This window comes from Bufo gargarizans, chromosome 2 (assembly GCF_014858855.1).
Source record: "Bufo gargarizans isolate SCDJY-AF-19 chromosome 2, ASM1485885v1, whole genome shotgun sequence".
Classification (NCBI taxonomy): Eukaryota; Metazoa; Chordata; class Amphibia; order Anura; family Bufonidae; genus Bufo; species Bufo gargarizans.
In genome coordinates this window covers 195,946,299-195,974,194 of record NC_058081.1, presented here as the reverse complement: position 1 = coordinate 195,974,194, position 27,896 = coordinate 195,946,299, and the positions used below count along the sequence as shown (strand labels likewise).

The 27,896-nt window shown below is 40.6% G+C and overlaps 1 protein-coding gene across 1 annotated transcript in view; it reads right to left on the bottom strand.

The window, feature by feature from the left end:
* The window catches only part of CSPG4 (chondroitin sulfate proteoglycan 4), a 106,861-nt gene that overhangs the window by 34,710 nt on the left and 44,255 nt on the right, over window positions 1-27,896 (bottom strand). Inside the window, exons 2-5 of the mRNA XM_044279856.1 lie at window positions 22,373-22,524; window positions 16,280-19,834; window positions 11,759-12,223; window positions 10,443-10,619 (exon numbers count right to left, since the gene is read on the bottom strand). Coding sequence (XP_044135791.1) covers window positions 10,443-10,619; window positions 11,759-12,223; window positions 16,280-19,834; window positions 22,373-22,524 — 4,349 coding nt within the window. The remainder of the gene's footprint in view (window positions 1-10,442; window positions 10,620-11,758; window positions 12,224-16,279; window positions 19,835-22,372; window positions 22,525-27,896) is intronic.

Sequence of the window (27,896 nt, the reverse complement as noted above, 5' to 3'; positions counted from 1 at the left end):
CCTGAGTCCTTAAGGACTCGGGAAATAGGGCGTACCGATACGCCCTGCGTCCTTAAGGGGTTAAAGTCATTTCCCTATTCACATTTGTTTGCAGAGCACTTACCACATTGTGATGCCATTTGCAGCCCTCTAGCCCTTTCCATGACATGTTTACAGCCATTTTAGTGCTCAAAAGTTTGGGTCCCCATTGACTTCAATGGGGTTCGAGGTCAAGTAATTTTGGACAATTCACGCAAAAAGGGCTATTTTACTGGTTTACTTTTTGGTTGTGTCTGCCAAAAGAGCAATTGCAAACACAAGCTTGCAATCTAGGTGTGATAAAAGAGTATATGGAGAGTACAGTGGTATAATTAGGTAGATTTAGGGTTTCACCACTTCCATAACTGACTAGGTGGGTGAGCGGGCGTGGCCTCTCGACACACTACACTGCTGCACAATAGATGGTAATAATGCAATCCTGCCTATGATATGCCATCATGGCTGATTAGCCTGACAGGAACACCCACCAATGTGTAGTATATGCAAGCGTCAGGGTGTTGGGTATAGTGAAGCCCTGCCCCTCACCCCCCTAGGTAGCACTGCAGGTGGTGGCAACCAGCCTTGCTCCAAATTCTAGATCAGGTTGCTGGCTGTTGTTTTAAATCATGGATCATCAGAAAATTACTTGTTTAAATTCTGTTTTTATATTAAGCATATATATTTTTTAAATTGTTAGTTATTTTGTTATCATCACAGGCAGAATTACAATAATTGAGGGCTTTATTACTTAAAGATACTGTGCAGTTACAGCAACCAGATTTTACTGCAATAACATCATTAGTATATCTGTGTTAGTAAATACATTGTATTACTTCAAAATACCGTGCATTTACAGCAAACACATTTTACTCCAATAACTGCATTGCCACCATGTTAAATTGTCAATATCAGTGTGCAGTGTGTTTGTAAAAGGGGAGAGATGTTTAATTGTGCCTCTGTCTTTAAGTTACAGAAAAAACATTAGCAATTTTGCTACCATTTAATAATCTGTGTACCAAATCTGCAATTTTACATTTATATAGGCCTCATAATAAAATATATGGTAAATTAAACCCATGCCTTGTCATCCGAGAGTCAAAAAAGCAGTAGGAGCACCAGCCATCCAGCCCATAGTTGTACTAGGTCACAGTTCTTCCTCATTTATGATAGGCACCACAATATTATTGAGGACAAAGAAGTTGAGACTGAAGTCTGGATGGCTCACTCCCCCTCTCAGTCACAGCACGATTATGTCGAGCTCACCTCTGAGTCTGAGTCTTGGAGTTGGGGTCACAGCATTTGTCCTGCCCCTCCTCTTGCAAACCCAGAGAAGTCTTTCAGTTTCAGTTGCATCCTCTCTGGCTTCAACGCCCTCTCCTAGTGTGGAACGTTCTTTTTTCCTAAGATGAGGCAACAAAACCCCACCACGCATTATGGAAGATACTCAATAGAGTCTCCCTGTGGATGACTGTGAGAACAGTCAGTGTTTGGACTGTCATGAGGAGGAGGTTCAGGGGGAGGTAAAGCCCCCCTTGCATAGTTGTGTTGGTGGTGGTAGTAGTGGCACATGTAGCCACAGTCAGGGGTGGATTTAGTGTATCATAGGCCTGGGGCTGTCTAACTAACCTGGGTCCTCTCCCTCCATTTTCCCCTGACATCCCCCCTTCCATGTGTTGCACAATCATTTTTTTTCTGTATGAAGAGGCTGCAGTGCTCTGTGAGCGCTGCTGCCTCTTCCTAGGCCACCTGACATCACATTCATCAGTCACGTGACCAAGGCACAGCTCAGTCCTATCAGTCCTATCCAAGTGAATAGCTGCCATACCAAGCACAGCTGCTATAAAATGAACAGAACTGTGTTTGGTAAGCAGCAAGAAGGCCACGGTTCTCACTAGAGAACCACTGTCTCCTCAAACAGCTGATCGTCAGGGATGCTGAGAGTTGGACCCTGCCAATCTCATATTGATTACCTATTCTGAGGATAGGCCATCAATATGTAAATCCTGGCTATCACTGTGTTATTTATGGTGTTACATAGGACTGCAGGTGACATCTACTATCTATACTTAGAGAATTTTCACTGTGTACAAATAATGTAGTAGATGTCACTTGCAGTCCTATGTAACGCCACAGATAACACAGTGATAACTTTGTTGGTACAGATAATATAGTAGATGTTACCTGCAGTCTTATTTAACACCACCAATAACACCAAAAGAGAAGACGTCATCGGTGCAGGCGCACTGAGGGAGTGCTGAGGAGGCGCCTGCACCTGCGCCGAATGAAGACAGGCGCACGATTTTTGAAATGCAGACAGGGCCAGCCGGAAGAGGAGGGGGCGTTTTTTTGCGGCTGCTACTAGCAAGTAGACGCCCTACAGGTAATTAGCATATTATAAAAGTATGTTTTTTGCCTTATCTACAGAACGAAAATTATTAATAACATAATGTATAGATATATCGCAGGATAGGCATTATTAGTACCCCCCCCCCCCCCAAAAAAAAGAGTTTAGTGGGGTGACAGAAGCCCTTTAATGGTGTATTGTTAGCATCAAGCAATCTGATGATTACTGGATAGCAATGCTTTTAGACCCACGCTATCAAAGCAAAGTGGGGGAACGTTTTCCTGTTGTTGACATGGAGGCCAAATTGCGGTATTACCAAGATACACTGTGCCCTGTACACTGTGTACACTGCCGCAGCTATTGGCAAGAAGACACCTGCCGCCCGTGTGTCTGACCAGAACACAGGCTGCTAAAATGGAGTCTTTGTTTATCCCACAACTCCTGCAGAAAAGGTACTAGGTACATTTTTAACCTCCAACTCCTTATTATCAAATTTGCTTTCACTTTTAAGAGTAGGAATTCTGATAAAATCATATTTCATGATCCTTAAAGTAGTTCCTGGAGTTTCACATGAAGCAGACTGATTTTGAGGTACTGAGCAACATGCAAATGCTGGGTGGAGTAGTGCTGACGAGTAGTGGTTAAAAGGCAGAACCAGCTTTTATGACAGCGTAGAATGTCATATGATGGTTCAGTTTACATTTCAGTAGGTTCCACAAGCAACACAAAGCAGTTTGTTTTATGAAAATACCATAAATAATATGTTCCTGTTATAAGACTAAGCTTTTGGCAGGTACCAGAGCATACAGAAGGAAGCCAGGTGTACTGTAACTTAATACCTGTATGCAAACAAGATATTCTCTTCTTGTAATTAAAGCTGTGAAAGAAGGAAAAAAGCAAGTGGTGATACTTGAATTCTTAAGGATTAATACATGGTCCGTCACCTCAGATATGATCTCCCTAGTGCCTGAACCTGGCGGCAATGTGACAATTGTTATCACCTTTGGACAAGTTTAGTTTATATAACAAGTTTGGACACAAAGCAGTCACCAGTGGTGATCCACTTTTCTGTGGCCACCCTATAGTCTTTGCATAAGGCAGGATAGCAGTAGGACTCACAAGCTACTGCTTAGCATTGAGCTGGCCCATCAAATATTATACTCTGGTTTGGCTCATGTTCTTAGATTATCAACACAGAAAGTTAAAAATTTCCAAGTTCTAAGTTCTGTGTTCAGCATCAGGGACAACACATTGAACACATCAAATAGCTTTGCATAACAGGGAACATTCCCGGTTGTTGCTGCAGCTTTCTGTGTTGATACCTTTTGAACCACAATTCTGGTCTTCTTTGATATGCTACATAGCCCCTTCTCCATTGGAAAAAATTGCCTTTGATCCAATATGGTGGCTTTCAAGATGGCGGCCATGTTCTGGACATAGCCTAAAAGATAAGCTCCCTCACCTATTACTGGGATATTCAGATATTTCATTTTACATTTTGTTTCTGATATAAAAGGGTGTCCTGCGAGTTTTCACCATAGTAAAACATTTACAGTAAGCAGGGACAATTTAATCATAGGAAAACAATGCTCCTGTGCTGATGATGGAACACCCCCTGGGGGTAGTATTTCTGAGGTTGACTGTACGTTATGAATGTATATATCTGCTTTAACTATTCTTATTGCAGTCCAGAGGTTGGAGTATTGGTCGCTTTGATGATATATTTACTGAGTATAGTGCTGTTCTAATATTGCTGCTAGCACAATGAGAATGGAGAGGGGGTGAAGGCACTGTGCTCTGATGTTCCAGTGGGTAGATATATGGAGGTATATTGTTGAGTGTTTTTGCACAAATAGTCATTGCTTGTCCCTGTGGTTTTTAAAAGAGTGGTTTGCCATGTTGGAAGTGAGCTGGAATATTGTGACACATCTTGAGGGCTGTAGACAGCCAGAGGACAGAGGAGAGCTGCCCGTCAGTTTGAGTAGCCACCAGAGGAACAGCTCTAAAGACTGAGAGACTGTTTGAGCTGGAAGTGAAAAGTTGCCATCTTCCTGAAGAGCACCACAATCAAAAGGGACTGGAACTAGGCTGGATTGGTGAGCTATACATATTGCTTTGTGATGCATGTTTGTTAGTGGAGACTAGCGTGGATGTGGGCATGTCAGGGGATGAACATCATAGAGAGACTGTGAGGCGGACTTACTATTGAAAATTCTTCAGTGTTTTGGCACAATTTGCACAAAAAAACTAGCATACATGTTTTGCACTGCATTTATCAAGTGTTTTAGACACTGTTCTAACCTTTTTAATGCCTTGTCCAACAAGGGCATGGCATAGCAGAAAGGGTGAGGCTTAAATGCTCCTGTGGGAGTCGGTGTAGAGGATGAGAGTGATAGTAGTCCTAATGCAGTGTAGTTGTGTCATGGTGTCCCACCTCAGGCCGTCACTTCCTGAGGTCTGTTGCAGTGTAAGTTGTAGCACTGAAGAATGAGGCCAGAGTTGAACTTGACAACATCGTTTTTTACTAAGAGCAACGTAGAACTTGAAAATACAGACAGTAGCACAGGGCTTTAGTACAATTCTTCTCTGGCACCAGCAAGAATACTGAGGCAAGTTGGTTGGTTCCGGCCTCTCTGGTGACCGGGACCGTGGGAGCTGATTTTTCCTATAGTTTGCAAGCACGGCCACCGCTGATGGATTGCAGGGTGGTTGTAACCATAAAAATGAGCAGTGTATAATGTGATGAAAAAATTAATCCAGCCAGCAGAGGATGCAATATGGACAATCACAATACATTACAAAGTGCCTTGTATTAACTTTATCTACATGATAAATGCCACTTGCTGAAGTAATGTCTAAACCGCTGGCAACAAAAGTGAGTAGACCCCTAAGTGAAAATGGCCAAATCGTACCCAATTAGCCATTTTCTCTCCCCGGTGTCATGTGACTCATTAGTGTTGCAAGGTCTCAGGTGTGAATGGGGAGCAGGTGTGTGAAATTTGGTGTTATCGCTCTCACACTCTCTCATACTGGTCACTGGAAGTTCCACATGGCACCACCTAAAGATGATGCACAGGAAAGCCCACAAACAGACTAAGGACATGGATTACATGTCCTATGTTCTGATTAGACCAAGATAAACTTATTTGGTTCAGATGGTGTCAAGCAGGTGTTGTGACAACCAGGTGAGGAGTACAAAGACAAGTGTGTCTTGTCTACAGTCAAGCAATGGTGGTGGGAGTGTCATGGTTGGGGGCTGCATGAGTGCTGCCGGTTGTGGGGAGATACAGTTCATTGAGTGAACCATGAATGCCAACATGTACTATGACATACTGAAGCAGAGCATGATCCCCTTCCTTCGGAAACTGGGCAGCAGGGCATTATTCCAACATGATAATGACCCCAAACACCTCCAAAACAACCACTGCCTTGCTAAAGAAACTAAGGGTAAAGGTGCTGGACTGGCCAAGCCTGTCTCCAGACCTAAACCCTATTGAGCATCTGTGGGGCTTCCTCAAACGGAAGGTAGAGGAGCGCAAGGTCCCTAACATCCAGCTCCGGTATGTTGTCATGGAGGAGTGGAAGAGGATTCCAGTGACAACCTATGAAGCTTTAGTGAACTCCACGCCCAAGAGAGTTCAGGCAGTGCTGGAAAGTAATGATGGCCACACAAAATATTGACACTTTGGGCACAATTTGGCATTTTCACTTAGGGGTACTCACTTTTGTTGCCAGTGGTTTAGACATTAATGGCTGTGTGTTGAGTTATTTTGAGGGCACACCATATTTACACTGTTATACAAGCTGTACACCGACTACTTTACATTGTATCAAAGTGTCATATCTTCAGTGTTGTCTCATGAAAAGATATAATAAAATATTTACCAAAATATGAGGGGGGTGCACTCACTTTTGTGAGATACTGTATATATTTATAACAAATATTATGAAGGGTAAAATTGGCAACTTACCAGGGGTCTCCACCGTTGTGTTCCCTTTGGCCCTTCTTGGACACTCCTAACTACAACATGAGCGATCTCCATCAAACTAAGCTTTAATGAGTGGCAGTTTTCAGCATATCTCACTACTTACTAAGGCTACATGCAAACGTCCATTTTTTTACGTTTCTTTCACTAATGCCTTTCTGAGAAATTGATGTTAAAAACGGACCCATTCAATTGTATGGGAGATGTCGGTAAGTGAGAAATGGACAAGATAGAACATGCTCTATTTTTTGACGTCCGTTATTCACTGGCCGTCAAACTGCCATGTGTATAACCCCATAAACTACCATTGGTCTTAAAACGGACGTGTGATGGCCGTTGAAAAAATGTCCATCTCATGTCGTATGCATGTAGCCTAATATATTTTGTTTCAATATATTTACTTGTATATAAAGAACAGTAGTAGATAAGAAAGCTATTCTGAATAGAACATACTCCTTCAACATAGGACTTCATATAGAAATGGTGGGTAGAAAGAAACCTCAGGTTATGATCAAAAACAGAAAGAAGTAAATAAGATATAGAGAGAAAACAGATAAAATGGGAGCAAGGAAATTAGGGGAAAAAAAGAGAACGTGAATGAAAAGGACCCGCAGACAATCTTTTTCTCCTTTACCTTCTCCTTCTCTTACTAAATTTAGCTCTAATGCCCCATCCACCTGCTCCGCTAACAAGAAAAAATCCTGTAGCCGAGTATTCTTAGGGATATGAAACCGCCGGACTCCAAAGGATTGAACATATTAAAATTCAAGAAGCAAAAGCCTTGTTTTTTAGCAGATTTTTGGCACCGGTGTCAACATTTAATGGAACCGCTGACAATTATCTATTTTTTATGTCCAGCTTATTATACATTATTATATTGCTACTGTGATCCCAACAACATTATTTATATTTTTTTACATACAGCCCCCAGAGCTCACCAGAAACCTTGCCTTAGAGATGCGTCTATGAGTTAAAAATAAAAGCAGTAAACAACTTTCTTAAAATCTAGATATTTATTGCTCATAGCATACATCAGCGTCGCACTCCATCTACCAATAGGTGTGCCGTGAGCTCATCAGGTGGTATTGTTGCTATGAGCAAACAGAAATTTTGTGACTAAGGAAAGTAAGCAGAAACCTTTCCAGGTTCTCAAATGAGGAGTGCTGAGGACACCCAGTGGATAAGTACATATATTACAGGCATGGTTTTCCATTTTTTGAGGCATTTTTTTCCTGCAGGTTTTTCAATGAAAGCTGGAAATGGATCCCGGATAAAGGTGAAATATAAGTCCTTCCTAGATATTTCTGATAAATTTAGAATTTAATTCTGGCTTTGGCTGAAAAATCAGCAGGAAAGTCTGCTTCAAAGGCTCCTCCAAAAAACTCCATGTGAACCTACTCTTACAGCTGTGGAGCAGTCATGGCTCAGGTTCTTGCAACAACCATCTACACAATGGTGCAACTAGATCAAGGATATTGATCTTAAAGGGCTCATTATATTTTTTGGGGGTACTTATAATCCCTATCCTGCGATATATCTATACATTATGTTATTAATAATTTTCGTTCTGTAGATATGTCAAAAAACGTACTTTTATAATATGCTAATTACCTGTCTACCAGCAAGTAGGGCGTCTACTTGCTGGTAGCAGCCGCCAAAAAACCGTCCCCTCCTCCTGTTGATTGACAGGGCCAGCCGCGATCTCCTCCTCCGGCTGGCCCTGTCAGCATTTCAAAAATCGCGCGCCTGTCTTGATTCGGCGCAGACGCGCTGAGAGAAGGAGGCTCGCCTCCTCAGCACTCCCTCAGTGCGCCTGCGCCGATGACGTCTTCTCTTTCGGTGATGTCATCGGCGCAGGCGCACTGAGGGAGTGCTGAGGAGGCGAGCCTCCTTATCACAGAGCGCCTGCGCCAAATCAAGACAGGCGCGCGATTTTTGAAATGCTGACAGGGCCAGCCGGAGGAGGAGATCGCGGCTGGCCCTGTCAATCAACAGGAGGAGGGGACTTTTTTTGCGGCTGCTACCAGCAAGTAGACGCCGTACTTGCTGGTAGACAGGTAATTTGCATATTATAAAAGTATGTTTTTTGACATATCTACAGAACAAAAATGATTAATAACATAATGTATAGATATATCGCAGGATAGGGATTATAAGTGCCCCAAAAAAAAAAAAAATTGTTTAGTGGGGTGCCCTAACAAGCAGCACTTTACCATTCCTCCCAACTTTTTGGATGATCAAAGAGGGACACTTTGGCTAGGACTACACGGCGACACTGGTGGTGTGACAGCTGTCGCGGACAGGATCGCTGAGTAGCGGTGATTCCATGGAAATGAATGGGATCAACGTGACAGCCGCAAGAAATCCAGGTTGCCTAGTAGCCCTAGCCTTTTGGCTCATTGTGTGAAAGTCCATTTTTCCTGTATATTTATACACTTTAATAGTTTCCGTAGAGCACAGTAGCGCAGAAGTTATCTGAATATAAAAATTTCTAAAAATCCAAATTGCATCACATAATGAAATAATATACAAGTTGGACTCTAATATACCGGGAGGAACCAAATACTTTCTTGATCAATATTGTAAATGTAACAATGCAAGTCTATACCTCAGAATTTAAAAAAAGAGGGACATTTAAGGGTAAAAGAAGGACAGAGGGACTTGGGTCCAAAAGACGGACACTTGGGAGGTCTGCATTTACCTTTTCCGATGTGTAATACATATGCAAAATAGTCTCATAGGCCCCAAAGACACCGGTAACTGGGTGGCAGGAGGCGGTAATACCCAATGAGCGTGATCCTCTGCAGTAAAGGACAGTGCTCACAGTATTTTTTTTGCTGCCCCTTCAAATAGACCAATGTGGCAATGCGCCCCCCAGACCAAAAAAGGTTGTACATCCCTGATATAGACAGACTGGGCCAACCTGCTCTTCTACGTTTGTTTTCGGAATGTGGGCTTTCACATGTGGGAGGCACTTAAAGTGACATCTTACTGTTATGGATGCACTTAGAGGATATCATACTATGTAGGGGCACAAAATGGCGGGAGGCATAATGCTGTGTGAGGTCACTAACTGGGCATCATAACATATATGAGCACTTAGGTGGCATCATAATGTATGGGAAGACACTAATGATGTATCATACTGTTTGAGGGCACTAAGGGGGCATCAGACTGTGTGGGAAGGCACTAAGAGGAAAGCCTTAGGGCACTATGGCACTAAGGTGGAATCTGTACTGTGAATGGGGACTTAGGTTTAACCTTTACCATGAGGAGGCTTATCATTTTAGTTTGTGTGACACAAAGGGATTGAGCATGTATGACATGGCTTTATTTGAGGTTCGGAAGTATGTTGGGGGGTGGTGGGTGGTGGGAGATGGATCCAACAAAGTATGTGTCTGCTAGTTTTTAGGTTTGAAAAGAATGTAAATATACCTGAAGTATTTCATTTCTCCAATGAAGATCTTTTAGTCTTTATCAGAACGTAAACTCTGGCCTGGTTACTTAAATGGGTTGTCTCATCGCATTTATCATGTAGAGAAAGTTAATACAAGGGCTTACTAATGTATTGTGATTGTCCACATTATACACTGCTCGTTTCATGGTTACAGACCACCCTGCAATCCATCAGCGGTGGTCGTGCTTGTGCGCTATAGGAAAAAGCACCAGCCTATGTGCACTCCCACGGTCCTGGCCATCGCTTCTTCCTAAATTGTGTAAGCACGACCCCCACTGATGGATTGCAGGGTGGTCGTAACCATGGAAACGAGCAGCATATAATGTGATGAAAAAATGAATCCAGCCAGCAAAGGAAGCAATATGGACAATCACAATACATTAGTGGCTTGTATTAACTTCCTCTATATGACAAATGCCACTTGCTGAAGTAAGACAACCCCTTTAAGTAGAAATATTATGCTTGTCTGTTCAGACAATGCTTGTGGAACCACAATGGTTAAGAAGATCATTAGACTAATAACTTATTTAAAAAAAACTAAAAAAACATTGTGTTTAAAGGCTATAACTGAGGGAAATAATTGTGAGAAGATATCTGCATGGTCAAGAGGACAGTCATTGCAACTGTCTAAACGTACCTGCATCCCATTATTGGTGACCACACGTGGCTTCTCATCATTTACAGCCTGGATAATAACACTGATTGTTACTGCCTTGCTGTGGTGGTTCACATCTGATGCATTGGCCATAACAGTGACGCTGTCGTTCCTGGTCTCGCTGCCATCATGTTCATAAAATACTCGCCCTTGTTCCAGCTGGAGAGAAATGTTCATAATCGTATTAGTATAGAAGTATACAGACAGGTTCAGACCTTCCCACACAATTGCCTTAAAACTTAAAAGATTCCTTTAATAATTATATTTTGGACATATCATATAAATGAATCAAAACTGAGACTAAGGCTACTTTCACACTAGCGTTTTGGCTGGATCCGGCAAGGTTCAGCAAAAACGCTTCCGTTACTGATAATACAACCATCTGCATCCGTTGTATTATCTTTAACATTGCCAAGACGGATCCGTCATGAACTCCATTCAAAGTCAATGGAGAACGGATCAGTTTTCTATTGTGACAGATTGTGGAAGAGAAAACGGATCCGTCCCCATTGACTTGCGTTGGGGCTAATGCCAGATCCGTCTTGCTCCGCATCCCAGGATGGAAAGCAAAGTACAACATGTTGTGATTTGCTCTCCGGTCTGGGAACGCAACTAAACGGAATGGAATGCATTTTGGAGCACTCCGTTCTGTTCAGTTCAGTTTTGTCCCAATTGACAATGAATGGGGACAAAACTGAAGCGTTATTTTTCCGGTATTGATCCCCTATGACGGATCTCAATACCGGAAAATAGAAACGCTAATGTGAAAGTAGCCTAACACAAGAGGCCTCATATATATACAGTATATAAATGGATTACCTCAGCTAAATACTTTTCTATAAATTGGGATTCTTTTTGTAAGACTTTCTTAGTCCAATCTCCTATTGATGACAAACCATTTCAATAACTTGAAGACAAGCATCTGGGGCCATCATTGTGTTTATTCCAGGGATGTCTTGCCTATCATTGAAACGTGATCAAGAATGGAACACTAATTTGTGTGATTCGGATGGGTAATTGTTGTTTAATGGTTTTATATAATGAAAATATTAAAAGAAAAATAAACTAAAGAATGGAACACTTGAATTCTTTATATTATATGAGGTCCATCAGATAACATGTCTTGCAAGAACTACAACCATAATTCTTTTTTTAACTTGCTTTACCTTCTGAATACAAAAAACTAATGACTAAAATACAGACTGAAATTCCCTCCAGTAAACACAGTTTTACTAATACTTGGACTAATGAGATCTCAATAGGAGCACTGCCAAAGGTAATGTAAGTGAAATCCTTACCTCATTCCAACTGAAGTCTCGTAAATCATTTTTCTCTGCATTTATAATACGCCCATTTTTTGGACCTTCAAGTATTATCAGGTCTAAGTTGAGACCCAAGTAGTAGTCATTGGGGACTTGAAGAATATTGTTGGATAAGGCAGTTGTCCCACCCTCCACCACCATCAGTTCATTTGCTTCCAAGGGTATGTAGACAGATATTATCTCAAGGGGAACCACTATCTCTAGAGTTGTTCCGCCTGCAGACACTTCTAGCATCATCTGGTCAGGGAGCATGTCTGTGGACGAGTGCAAATACAAGATCCTTCCCTTGTTAACATCCTCCTGAGTAAACGTATATACAAAGTCCAAGCTTGGGGATCCATCAGAAGATAGTTCTCCACTAACAGAAACCAAGTGGCCAAAATATGGAGAACCTGTAAGACTGTATGCAATTTTATCAGGAAATATGCCCTCGGCAGAGACCTGATGATGCAAGATAAAACACACGTTAAATTATGTCATTGAATAGTAATAAGTACAGTCTAAGTAACTTCCAGTTGTCAAAGAATGTGAAATGTTATATGGTGTATAGTGCAGATCTGACTACTTTGTATGGGCAGTATAGTACGGGGACAGGTCTGCTCTACTATTAGCTCAGATGGCACAAATATGGTGATATATATATATATGTACAGTACAGACCAAAAGTTTGGACACACCTTCTCATTCAAAGAGTTTTCTTTATTTTCATGACTATGAAAATTGTAGATTCACACTGAAGGCATCAAAACTATGAATTAACACATGTGGAATTATATACATAACAAAAAAGTGTGAAACAACTGAAAATATGTCATATTCTAGGTTCTTCAAAGTAGCCACCTTTTGCTTTGATTACTGCTTTGCACACTCTTGGCATTCTCTTGATGAGCTTCAAGAGGTAGTCACCTGAAATGGTCTTCCAACAGTCTTAAAGGAGTTCCCAGAGATGCTTAGCATTTGTTGGCCCTTTTGCCTTCACTCTGCGGTCCAGCTCACCCCAAACCATCTCAATTGGGTTCAGGTCTGGTGATTGTGGAGGCCAGGTCATCTGGCGCAGCACCCCATCACTCTCCTTCATGGTCAAATAGCCCTTACACAGTCTGGAGGTGTGTTTGGGGTCATTGTCCTGTTGAAAAATAAATGATGGTCCAACTAAACGCAAACCGGATGGAATAGCATGCCGCTGCAAGATGCTGTGGTAGCCATGCTGGTTCGGTATGCCTTCAATTTTGAATAAATCCCCAACAGTGTCACCAGCAAAGCACCCCCACACCATCACACCTCCTCCTTCATGCTTCACGGTGGGAACCAGGCATGTAGAGTCCATCCGTTCACCTTTTCTGCGTCGCACAAAGACACGGTGGTTGGAACCAAAGATCTCAAATTTGGACTCATCAGACCAAAGCACAGATTTCCACTGGTCTAATGTCCATTGCTTGTGTTCTTTAGCCCAAACAAGTCTCTTCTGCTTGTTGCCTGTCCTTAGCAGTGGTTTTCTAGCAGATATTCTACCATGAAGGCCTGATTCACACAGTCTTCTCTTAACAGTTGTTCTAGAGATGTGTCTGCTGCTAGAACTCTGTGTGGAATTGACCTGGTCTCTAATCTGAGCTGCTGTTAACCTGCGATTTCTGAGGCTGGTGACTCGGATGAACTTATCCTCCGCAGCAGAGGTGGCTCTTGGTCTTCCTTTCCTGGGGCGGTCCGCATGTGAGCCAGTTTCTTTGTAGCGCTTGATGGTTTTTGTGACTGCACTTGGGGACACTTTCAAAGTTTTCCCAATTTTTCGGACTGATTGACCTTCATTTCTTAAAGTAATGATGGCCACTCGTTTTTTTTTACTTATTTACTTAGCTGCTTTTTTCTTGTCATAATACAAATTCTAACAGTCTATTCAGTAGGACTATCGGCTGTGTATCCACCTGACTTCTCCACAACGCAACTGATGGTCCCAACCCCATTTATAAGGCAAGAAATCCCACTTATTAAACCTTACAGGGCACACCTGTGAAGTGAAAACCATTTCAGGTGACTACCTCTTGAAGCTCATCAATAGAATGCCAGGAGTGTGCAAAGCAGTAATCAAAGCAAAAGGTGGCTACTTTGAAGAACCTAGAATATGACATATTTTCAGTTGTTTCACACTTTTTTGTTATGTATATAACTCCACATGTGTTAGGGCTCTTTCACACCTGCGTTATAGTCTTCCGGCATAGAGTTCCGTCGTGTACAGTATTTTTTTTTTACAAAAGACAGGTAGATTGTTTTATGGATATAATCTTCTGAAGTCACTCCATGTATTCTTCCTCCTGTCCTGGCTCCTTAACTTCCACTTTGTTTGGATTTTTAGCACGGAAAACAGTCTCATTTAACTTTCTCAGTCAGACCATTCATTGCAGCTAGAGATTTAAGGGGGATAGGAGACTTAAAGGGATTCTATCAGCTAGTTTTAGCCTATAGAGCTGTGGAGATGTGCTTCTAGATCTCGTCTAGCATGTCCACAATATACATTTCCCATAGCTCTGAGTGCTTTTATTTAGTAAAAAAACAAACATTTTATATATATGCAAATGAGGCTAGTAAGGAGCCCAGGGGGCTGTTACCAACGTTTCAGGAGCCCAGCTACACCCACTGTGAAGGAGCCCAGGACCGCCTGCATCCTCCGAATCTCCTCCTTGCTCCCCTGATATCACACAGTTGTAGCGCTGTAATCTTGCACATTACAGCTAGCGCATGCGCAGTTCGTTCCCTGAGGGTGATGCCAGCTAAAGGAAGGAACACCATGCTGGCAATGACATGCGGCGTACTCTCGCATGTGGGAGATTACGGCGCTTCAACTGATGGATCTGATGAAAGCTAGTAGAATGGAACATGGCCCTATACTATGTTCTCTATGTTCACTTTAAAGATCTGCTTTAAAATGAAGCTTCTATTCGGACCTCACAACATTCCTCCACCAGAGAAGGTCCATTAGAGCTGGGCTTCGATGTGATTACTACAACACTAATTTTGTCTATGACTATAATATACTGTAAATAATATACCGTATAAAACAATTGCATAATACAGCTTGACTTTAGAAAGAAAACACGAACAGACAAATATTATTTATAAACCACTGTATGACAACTGTAACAGAGGTAGTAATCTTTTCCAGTGGGTAAGTATATAGAAATGTGTAGCTTCATGGTTCTCAGTGATTATTTTCTAGTTTCCAAGGAAATGGCTATATTTTGGAATTTAAGTGAAAATCCATACTCAGAGGGTCTCTGCAATTTCATAAAATATAAGGCTAATGCTCTCCTTGATTTTTAAGCGTCTCATCGGTAAGTTATAATGTTATTTTTTTTTTATCAAGGAGCATTTATAATTCTTTTTAGAGAGGACTGAAGTGGAAAATGTACTGTAGATCAATAACCCTCAAATAAGCTTGTGAGAATTCTTGAATTACTTTTGTTATTTTTGCAGTCCTACTGTGTAATATGCTTTTTATTGTAATTCATACAAATAAATCTTGAAATATTCCAGAGTACATACTTTGGCCCACATTTACTAAAGCTGAGTGAGTCTGGCAGTTTTCTGGCACTGTTTGCACCATTTTATGGCACAGGCACATTTATTATTTATGTACAAAAAGAAAGTGTTTGTGGTTTAGTGGAATACCTGTGGTAACTCCTGATGCAGGGACACTAATTCTATCACCTGCTCAATACTAAGGAAATCCAGAAAACATGACTGGTAGATGGGTCCCGAGGACCGGAGTTGAGAAACCCTACTCTAAAGTAAACCAACCAAGAGTTGGTTTAGAAAGGTAGGCTTGAGCGAATCGACCTTCGGATCATAGATCCGAAGTTGATTTGTTCAAATACTTTGATTTTAATGCTGTTTCCCTACAGAATTAAAATGCATTGGCTCAGTGGAGCCGAACTTCGTCTCGCTTGAAGTTGAGTGCCACAGTCTACTGTATTCATATCTGCGTATTTAAAAACAATTTGAAATAGGAATTCAAAATATGCTTTGGTACTGGCTGGTACCTTGGAACCAAAGACCACTGCGAATTCATATTTAAAATAGTTTTTAAATACGCAGATATGAATACGACTTTGGCCGAGGCGAAGTTTGGCTCCATGGAGCAATACATTTTAATGTTGCACGGAAACAGCATCAAAATCTAAGTATTTGAATGAAACGACTTCAGATCTATGATCTGAAAGCGGATTTGGTCAAGTCTAGTCATAGCTCAATATGCATTTTTATGGTAAAATTGATACTAATAAATTGATATGACATCCCTGGTGCCACTAATGCACAATAGTAGTGCCACCAACAGATTAGGAGCCACATGAGGGAAGCCCAATCTACATATCTACTTATACAGTGTTTATAGTAGTAGCCAAGTATGGATGTATTGATAATGTTATTCTAAAAATGCATATTTCGCCCACATAGAAACATAAAGCATGTTAACATAAAACATAGTAATATAGAAATACTCACCAAAAGATATTCTTTCTTGATCTCTGCTGCTTCACCTTGAAAAACATATACTTTCTCATTGTTTATCACTTTCAAAGGCACAGGTGGTGAGTCAGAGATTACTTGTACCTTGATGTCACCTACTGCTTCCACCTGGTTGGCCTCAACTGAAATCCTGAAATGATCCCTGTTACTTCCTTCTCCACTGTGCCGATAAACTACCAGTCCATCTGCTAAATCCTGCTGTGAAAATGACTCTGTAGGTTTTCCACCCCTTAAAATGTCTCCCCACCTTGGCTTAGTTTTGATGTAATATTTTATTTCATCATCTGCACGCAAGTCCAAGTTGGTCTCTATGTTAACATTCGTTGTTGTCAGAGATCCTTTTCCTCCTAAGAGCACATTAAGTGTAGTAATGTTGGAAATATTAATAAATGGTTCAGATGCGTGGACCTCTAAAATAGTGGTAAGATGATGTAGTCCATCAGATACCTGTAATTGTATTGAACCTTGGTCAGGACCACTATGTATAAAGAGAATTCTGTGCCTTCTGATATCATCTTGTGTGAATCTCATAACTACAAGTGATGGATCATCCACAAATACAATTCTTCCAAATGACACCCCGTACCTAACTAGAACTATTTGTGAATCTGTTGTTCCTGAGTCTGTGTCTAAAAATGCAATGTCATTGGTAGTCAACAACTTCTGTCCATCACGAACTACATTGAATATTTTATGTACTATTTGCTTAGGAGCGTTGTCATTAACAGGCTGAATAGATACACGGAAAACATCTCGCACTACTTCCTCTTCTTTATCCTCTCCTTCTCCACTGGTCTCGGAGGCACTTCCCTCAAGCTGCCTAAACACTACAAATGGTATATCATCCTCAGTGGTCTCTGAGCCATCGTGCTTGTAAAAAAGAAGGCCATCAAGAATATCATCATTTGTAAACTCTGTCACTCCTTCCTCATGGCCAGATTGAGTATTTCCTTTTCGGATTAAAGTCCCATGCTGAGGTCCATCAATTACTTCATAAATAAAACTAGTGCTTCTGCTGCTTTTTATGAAAAGGTGATCTTGGGTTATTGACCCTGTTTCACCTTCTAGTACATGAAGTAGTTGATTAGTAAGTTGTGGTGCATCAGGATCTACACCAATTAGAATCTTGTATGTAAAGATTGGAGAATTTCTACTGTTATGTAATACTTGAAATTGAACCTGGTCCTCCATCTCCATAGTATTTCGCACTGTAGCTGCGTAGCTGACATGTCCATTGTTCACATCTTCCTGGGTAAAATGGGATCCTTCCATTATCCTCCTTCCATCTAACAGTAGATTTCCTTTCCGTGGAGACTGAACAATGAAGTATACAAAAGATGCTAGCTCAGGACCAGTCATGCTTGTGTCTACTTGCAAATATTTGTCTGTTAGATTCACATCACGTTTCTTTCCTAACTTTAGAGAAACCATCCTCATCATCTGTAAAGTTGATCTCTTTACTTTGACCTGAAATGTGTTATTGGTCACAACCTGTGTACCTAGTTTTAGTTGAACTTTCATGTCTTCACTTAACTCTTCTCCTCGAAGTTCTGATTCTGCACTTTGGTATCTTACGCCAGATCTTTCTAGATCATGTTGATTAAAGGTATCAGTTGCCTTCCAGCCTTCTCCAGGTACAAATGTTTGTACCATACCTAGCCTGGGGTAGTCAAGGAGTTGATAGGTAACTTCCATTCCCAGTTTATCTGCATTAGTGACCAAAGGGAGGTTGGAAGGTGTAATTAATGCAGACATTCCCTGGTGTACAACTAGTGCATTCTGAGTTATATTTATTAGAGGCTCTAACACTAAAAAATTTATGAGCTCAGGAGAACTTCTTGATGTGCCATCACTGACCTGTATTGTGAAATGTGCCCCCTGTCCAGACTTATGCACAAAAATCACTTGACCTGCTTCAAAATCCTTGCAAGAGAATTCAGGAACAGCTTCTCCAGGCGTGCCCTGAATTTCAAATTGTCCTTGTTTGGTATCTCCAATAACATAAATGGTGAGCAAGTCACATGGTGTATCTAAGTCTGTTATCTCAATAATATCCATTGTTAAAACTTTTTGTCCATATGGTAAAACCCAAAATGTATTCCCTTTAGGAAACTGAATAAGAGGAGTAGCAATATAAGGAGAAACAAATATTGTAAGATTAAACTGCTGAGGTTTTCTTAGACACTCAGGGACATTTATTCCACTGGCTAACGATATCTCCAGATTTAATTGATCGTTATATGACTCTGACCCATCATGGATGTATCGCACTCTGTGACTGCTGATATCTAGCAATGTAAATTTTTTTCTTGTTTCACCTCCTGGTATTCCAAGTTCCAATTGTCCATGTTGAGTGTTGCCAACTAAACTAAAAACTAGCTGAGATTGGCGTAATCCAACTTTGTCCAAGTCAATTGCTGGTTGAACATTTTTCCATTCAAGAAAGGCAGATTGCCCCCTAGCTACTGCTAAAGGCATAGGGTTGAGAAGAAGTTTTGGCTTGGCTGTATTGGGTTTCAGCTTGCAAATGTCATAAAGACTCTCAAAAATTGTTTGAGCTGTTGTGGGAATGATGGTAGTGATGAAGTCATCATATTCTCCATAGTCATCATATTCATGACAACCATCTATTATATCTCTACTTGTCAAGGCGTCATGTATTTCCATCCTCTTAGAGTTAATCTTCAAGTTCATAATGCATCCAGAAAATGATTTATACTCCATATCATCTATGAAAATGTTACCAAGAGGACCCTCCCGCATCTTAGCTAAAGTGATGTCATCCACACCACCGAGATAAAGATCACCATTGATATCCCATTTTTGTTGCATGCTATTAAGAGAGATCTGGGTGGAAGTTTTATCCACAGTCAACTGTATATTGGAACTGTCCACAGAAATCTGAATAGTATGGATCTGGCTGTCACTAATATATATTGGGTTTTGAAACTTTACAGCTGATACTCCAGAGTCAAACACTCCCTGGATTTGACCACCGGCAATTTCAACATATAAGTACGATTTTTGTAGTCCTGGTTGGTAAATCAAAGGTGCGCGCCCTGGTCTAGGGGTTTCCAGAGTTATTTCAATAGATGCAAATGGTTTCATATTCCAATTTGGAAACTTTATATATGAACGTGATCCGATGAATCCAAAGGATCCAGTAGTACTAGTCTGAAAGTCTGAGTGACAAATTTCCCATTGTCCATGAAGCTCTACTTGGGGAAAAGATCCAGAAAGCAGGTCCATTTTATCGAACTTAGCTTCCATGATACAGCCACGAAATGTAGGAATTGGTTCAAAATCATCTGGAGTATTATTTCCACCAGCTCCACCAAGGAAGATGCTGTGATATGTGAACAGTTTCTGATGGGGCCATGAAAGATCCAAAATATGGGTCAAGTTGTCCAGTGTTAAAATCATCTGAGACTCTGTAACTTGTAAACCTATTTTGTGGTTCTCACTATTCTTCAGATCTGTCCATTTTGGAAAGGACAGTATGGACTCTCTTTTGTCTTTTTTCATTCGAGCCTGAAAAATATATATATTAAAATTAGAACATATTCTAAGTTAGTACAAAAGCACTCGAAGGAAATATCTATCTATCTATCTATCTATCTATCTATCTATCTATCTCTATCTTACTTTATCTTATGTGCATACAAGAGTAACATGCACTTCACTTAACATTGAAATGAAATTGTGTATAGAACTTTATTCTGTTTCATAATACATTTCTCTGGATGACTGTAGCATGTGGTTTCAAAACAATTACTCTTGTGTAAACTGTAATATGGCCCATCCAAGCAATTTTCAACAGGTAATACAGTATATACAAGTAACTATAGATCACGTGCGGTTGATGTGCATCACTGGACATTTTTGCCACCAATAAGCAAGACTGAATAAGATTTATTAGCAGCTGCTGGGGCTTTCTTCACAGGCTATCCTGAGGATAGGCCATCCATCTCAAAATCTCTGAAAATCCCTTCAACATCTAATATCCTTGGACAGATGTCTATGATCATTGAAGAGTTAATGCCTAATGTTTAAAGTGGCTAAGGGTGTTAATGTGGTGACCTTGAGTATGTATAATTACATTTTATCTAAATGAAATGGTGTTTACATTGAGATGATGTTGCAGAACTCCCAATTATCTACTTTCCTTCATACAACAACCCAGAGAAATGATACAACTCAGTTTGGCCAACTTTTCCAGTAGGGGGAGCTCGCTGCATAGGACTTTGTACAGATTATGTTTGCAGTATTATATTAATAAAAGTGGCTGTCCCAGCATTATATATCATATTCAGTATATACATATATATATATATATATATATATATATAAAAAATATATATATATATATATATATATATATATATATATTTGTCATCCGCATGCTGTTCAAATGATCCAATGTTATGACATATATAGTTTGGTGCCATTTGGTGTTCAAAGTGATCCTGACCCCGATGTGAGTGACTGAGTATACATGTCCACCAGCACACACCTCAGTAAATGGTTGCGCACATTGCTACACACTTTAAACACTAGGTGGCATCCTTACGATGTAAGAAAATGAAATTTTTACTGCATGTAAATGACAAATATTCTTCATTTTTTATGATCTATAAAATGAATATGACGTGTAATGATGGGACACCTCCTTTAACTAAGTTCTCCCCCCTAAAGGTCTCAGAGGCAGGTTCTAGACACTGCAAACCCACTTCAAAACCCCTCTGAGAAAATAAGGTAGGAATCTGATTGACGGCTGCTGACATGAATAATACTTTTGGTGAGAGCATCATTTATGCATGAGAATGACTGCTGTGCTTGGTTTCAGTTGTATGAGTAGAAATGCCTGTTCTCGTGTCTATGGACAGATGGGGGCAGCTGAGGACAATTTCTGGATCCCACAGCGTTACATTTGGTCTTAATTAAGATTCTAGGAACAAACTGATTTATAACGGAAGTTTGTGTTTGTGTATCTCGGCATGCATGCACATCTTCAGTAATGTAGGTGCTTTAGACATTTATGAATGAGTATATTTATCTCTTACGGTTCCCATAGGAAGGAACATTTTTGTTATAGTTTTCCCTCTGGTCAAGTGCTTTCCGTGCCTGTGTTTTTGTTGTGTCAGAAATGAATTCATTTTTTTGTACGTGTTCACAGCGTCTACATGATTGTATATACAGATGCAGCAGAGCTTCAGGGCTGTGTTGTTTCTCCATTATGGTGATAGAGCAGATGATCCACAGCGCTATGTAAAACGCTAAGATGACAGATGATGACTTACCAAGCTCTGCTACATCTGTATCTGATAATCTCTCTTAAACCATTTACCCTTTGTGCTTCTCAGATGTGCTTTCTAGTTCTAAGCTGGCCTATGTTTGGCATGAGAAAGATCAGGCATGTTGGAGTTCAGCATCCCTAAATGCTTTACTCCTGTGGAAGACTTATTCCTCTTCTCACTGAAATAACCATGCCGAGTGTGTATTTTTATGGTGGAATTGGGAGAGATGTACGCCACATGGTGCTTGGGTTTTGAACCCATGCCATTGTAAATGTACGGTGCAGATGTAAAGCCGTCTACCAGGAGCAGGTCGGGAGTCCAACTGGCAGGGCCAGGACCACTTCTGTCATCTGTTCTGCAGCCTACACAGTTGGACTGGGGAGCCCCTCAGTGTGTTAGAGCTCCTAAATGTCCCACTGGAGGTCTTTATGAGTTCTTGGGGAGCATAGTATGTAGAACATATACAAAAATAAATACAAATATAAAATAAAATACAAATAAAGAAATAAAGTAAATTCTAATATTGTTTGTCAGAGACTATTGGCAATGGGAATGGTAATGCCCAGTTATCAATTTACATTTACAGGAGGGGTGGCACAATGTGGAGCTCTAAGAAAGATGTTCTAGGCATGTTATTTTATAGGGAATATAATAAATATGTCCTACAAAAGGCATAGCAAGAAAGGTGACAGGTCAAAATAATAGCAAATGTGAGTCTTACAAAGCAGTGAAATTCATCAAACTGAGTCCTGTACACAATACACATACTCACCCTGATGGTCCCATTGACCAGCTCTACTAGCAGATACTGGGCTTCTCCAGATGCAAGGAATAGGAGACCAGAATCCTCAGCGGAGACAAATGTCATATGCAGGCTGATGTTGGTAGTTCTCTGGAGGTTGGGTTCTTCTGTAGTATTTTGCCCTGTAGGAGCAATGCATGAATATGCTTAGTGATCAATGCATGGTCCTGATGCACCTTGCAGAATGAATAAAAGTGAAATTTCAAACATTTTCATGGCCTAGGAAAAGTACACCCAAGGAAACGTGTGGACCTTGATTTTCAAGCAACAAGTAATAAATACCTAAAATGCTAATGCTACCCCTTCATATACCAATCTGCAATGACCTCATACAGTCAGGATCACAATATGGACCATTGTATGCTTTACCACATGCTTATAGTATTACAGTTAAAGGGGTTTCCCGAAGCTTCTATATTGATGACCTGTGCTCAAGATAGGTCATTAATATCTGATAGGTGGGGGTCTGACTCCCAGCAGCGCTCTGGTGAGTTTATGCAGCCTCATACAGCATACCAAGCACAGTGCCATCTATTGTATAGTGGCTGTGCTCGGTATTGCAGCCCAGGCCCCTTAACTTGAATGTGACTGAGCTGAAAATAGGCCATGTGACCGCTGAATGTGACATCACTGGCCTAGGAAGAGGCAGTGGCACTCACTGGAGCACCGCAGTCTCTTCAAACAGCTGATCGGCAGGGGTGTTGAGGAGTCAGACCTAGAACAGGCCATCAATATAGACCTGCAGAACCCATTTAACTAAGCCAGATATAAAGTTTATTAATTGTATAATGAAGATTTTTAAAATTTTCCAATATACTTTTTGTACTTTATTGCCGGTTTTAAGATCTCTGCTTGCTGTCATTCAAAAGAAATCTGCGTGGATGAAAATCTGTTAGGTCATATTAAGCTTGTTAGAAGACACAATGCTGATAGTGGGGCTGTAACATGACCAGACAGATTCTTATACACTGAATATAAACAGTTGTATCGAATGACTGCATGCCGAGATCATGACAGCCATGGGGAATGGATACAGAAAGCAGATTGCAGACTTTTTTTTTATAGAATGAATAACCTTTACTCAAAGGGGTTGTCTCACTTCAGCAAATGGCAATTATCATGTAGAGAAAGGTAATACAAGGCACTTACTAACGTATTGTGATTGTCCATATTGTCTCCTTTGCTGGCTTGATTCATTTTTCTAGCACATTACACACTGTTCATTTCCAGAGGTTATGACCACCCTGCAATCCAGCAACAGTGGTCGTGCTTGCGCACTATAGGAAAAGGTGTCGGCCTCTTTGCTGGCCGGGACAGTGGGAGTGTGCATAGGCCAGTGCTGTTTCCTATAGTGTGCAAGCACGACCACCGCTGCTGGATTGCAGGGTGGTCATAACCACTGCAAACGAGCAGAGTATAATGTGCTAGAAAGATGAATCAAGCCAGTAAAGGAGGCAATATGGACAATCACAATACATTAGTAAGTGCCTTGTATTAGCTTTCTCTACATGATAAATGCCATTTGCTGAAGTCAGACAACTCCTCTAAGTAAAGGTTATTCATTGTATAACAAAAAGTCTGCAATCTGCTTTCTGCATCCATTTCATGATCTCTGCATACAGTCAATCGATACAACTGATTGTTTGTATTCAGTGTATAATTGCCTTGTGTTAACTTTCTCTTCATGATAAATCCCTTTGCTGAAGTGAGACAACCCCTTTAATTGTTGTTCAAGGTGGGTAACATATGTATACTATTTAAAGTTACAGTGTGGAAACTGTATCTGCCAAAACACAATAGAATTCTGTAAGAGTTATGGAAAACTCTTCTCCCTGTCATTGACAGACAACATGTCTCCTCCTGGATGACATATCCAACTCTGGGTTATTCTTTTTATGTATTTTTGTATGCAATTTATAACTACGCCGTGCATTTGTACTATGGAAAGTAAAATGTGCTGTACCCGAGATTTGTCAGGATTCTTATAAAGTATCTTGGTATCCTGTACTTTCACAGCATCTACTATATGTACTGTCATTTCTTAGGAAGACCTTGGGTAAATTGAGAGCTTCCATTTTTACAAGGCGGGTGTTAAAATAGATATTTTACGACAAACATTTACTAGTGTGCAACTGACCACAAATTTACATCTATAATCAAGAACAGAGTGCATTATTCTAGCATTGTGTCACACACTGAGAATTAAAGGGGTATTCTGACTTTGTGTAATACACCATACCATGTCTGTTGTTGGAGTAATTCCTAATATAATATTAGTTTGTTGAGTATATTGCAGGGATAGGCTTTATAAACTTACCTGTCCAGGCTTCAGCGGTGCGACCCTCAGCCATATTGGGAGAGATGGGCTGCTGAGCCACTCCCCCGGGGATGCGACCGCATCCTTAGTCACAGGATACAATGCTCTGTTCCTCCCTGCAGCGGACGTGTGCTGGGGGAGATTAGCAGTGGGCTGATTGCTCAGCTGCTCTATAACTGTCTACTAGTGTTTCTGACTAATGGAGTGCCAAGTCATGGACCTATCAGGTTCTGATCCAGGGACCTGGTGCTCTATTTAAACCCCTTCCTGGCCATACACCATTTCCAGTGATAGTGTTTTGGCTCACTAGCTGTCTTCTTGGTTCTTGTTCCTGTGTTTTATTGGATTGCTTGTGTTTCTGACCGCTGCTTGTCTCCTGACCACTTTCTGTCTCTCGTTTTGTACTGCACAGTCCATCTGGTTCTGACCCATTTATGTACAACTTTGGTATTGTGTTTGTTTGTTTTTGTTTGTTGTCCGTCTCTGCACTTAAATAGCATAGGGCCCGTCGCCCAGTTGCGGTCTAGCTATCTGGGGCTTATACTGCAAGTAGGTAGGGAAAGCCAGCTGGGTTCTAGGTCTCACTGTCCTTGTCTGTCCCTACCTACAGTTATTACATAGGTTATCATCTTTTTAGTCATTCAATTCAATATTAAACATTACAACATTAAACAGCAAAACACAAATAGAATTTTCCAGGCTATAGGCATTCAAAATAATTTTAAAAATATAATATATATATATATATATATATATATATATATATAGCTATATGTACAGTATATATAGCTATATGTACAGTATATATAGCTCTATATACAATATACATAGCTATATATACTCTATATCTATCTATCTGTACACATATTTTTTTATTGCATGAATTAGTAGTACATGTGAATATGTTTGTGGCCCTTTTCCAGCCTATAGTTCCACTTTCCTTGCCTGTAAGCTCTATGAAAATGTTCAAAAATCTAACCATTTAGCTACAAAAATGGTATGTGCTATAACAGAATAAAAACTAGACAGAGAGAAGGGGAGAGGGGGGTTTGCAGCTGCAGCTTCTCATCTCGATTTCTCTCTCACTTCTTTCTGTAAGAGATAAGAGGAGCAGAAGTATGGAAACAACTGATCAGCTGAATGTTCTTTACATAACACTGTCTGATGTATGGGCAGCCAGAAAGTACATAGTAGATAGATGTCCTTTAAATATAGTTTTGACATTTTCCAGCAATGACCCGATTCTTTGCAAAATGCTTAGACCCCTTAGCAATTGCCAACTAATCCATCACTATGATATATTGGTCAGCAGGAACTCTGGACCATTAGGCTTGGATTAAAGGGGTTGTCTCTTCAGACACAACCCCAATCAATTTGGAGCTCCAAAATAGCTAATTTTGCTGGGAGAAACTGTGGACAGCCAGGCTGCTAGGACTGTTATGTCCTATGTAACCAAGCGAATACTGACAGCACCTGCCACTTACATGCCTGACGTATCAGGATGCTAATGGTACTTGTAGTAGTCTCAGCTACTGGTTTTAATGGATGATCTAAGAAGAGATCATTATAGTAGTAGGGTTTCCCTGATATCAAGGATAAGGCAGTAGTCTTAAAGGGGTATTCCAGGGATAGGAAATGGCTTCTTCATCTGTGAAAAAAATAACATGTTTTTCCTAGGGCTTGCAAAATATATCTTGCTTATTTTTCAGCAGAAAGCATCAGGAGCATGCACAGAGAAATGGCGTCAGTGAGAAAGACTAGCGTTAGGTCCTCCTACATACCCACAATGAGCCGCCAGAGGAAAACTTTTGTGGGAACCAATGGGATGAGAAGGACTCAGGAAAGTGCATCATGCAGGCAGGTATGTGCCAGGAAATAGAAGGGTGTACTGTATATTTTCAAGTTTAATGGCTGTTTAATAGCCTGCTTGAATACTGTATATAAACATTCATTATTACAGTATGTGCTTCCTTTAAAGGGAAACTTATCAAAGAGGTCAAGATCATGTAAATGTTACTGGAGCTCCCAGGAATTGGAGATTTATGAGATGATACAGTGTCTATGGGTAATATAATTGTTGGGCTTCTTTTCCAGCATCCCATTTATGAACATCACTTCTTAGCCTTAATTGGGTTGTCCTTCCTGCATCTATTTTTAGACCCTCAGCTATTAAGTTTGCAATCTTCTCCTAGTTTCAGACTTTGCGTATGTGTATTCTCCTAGTAATACATAGATATGAGGTCTGTGTGTCCAGGATACTGCATCCTTCACTGGCTCTCATGAACCTGCATAGTCAGGGCTGGATTATGGTGTGTGAGACCTATGCAACTAGACAAGGCACACTTCCCTCCCCCCAAAAAAAAAAAAAAAGAGTGGGACACCTAATCAGTACAAACTGTCGTTTCCACTATGATTTTTGCTTGGTGAAACCGCAACTAGAAAGGGTGTCAGAACCTTTTGTGACATCATGGTTACCTGACTATGGTCCTGCACCAAAAGTGGTACATTTTATTGGACAGCTTTTCAAACCTCACTCCTTAAAAGGGATTTAGAAATATTACATGACAACTGCTTTGTGTGCAAGTTCAGTTAACTCTGTGACTTTCCCCTCACCTCAGTTCTCTTCCATAAGCAATGTCACTAAAATAATCACACATAATTATAGTCACACAAAAGAACAGGTCATTGCCTCCTACAAGAACAGCCCACTCATCCTGTGACAGGAAATATGCTATAGGTAGTTCTAGCCACACACAACTAAAATGGAAACATAAGGACCATAATGAATAAAGCGTGCGACGACTAGGTACACACTTTTTCACATATAGAGAAGGAGGGATTAAAAGTGAGATTCCCTATGTAATTACTCATTAGGGAGCTCTTCAAATTCCCTAATGAATATAGTGAATATGGTTGAAAAAAGACATAAGTCCAAGGGATGGGTGGGGAAGCGAATCTCAGAAAATCTTTAAATGATCTGATTCTGGGCAGTGGTCTTAAACAGGTCCTGTTACCCAGGGTGACCACACTAGGTACTGTGCCTCTTAAATGTTTAGGTTATACTTTGCTCTGTATACGGCGGACCAGATATAGCTGGTCATGTGTGCGGGCACAGAAGCATTGCGCATTGTGATAGAGTGGAGCTGAGGCGTTCGGTGTGCCTCGTGATCTTACAGT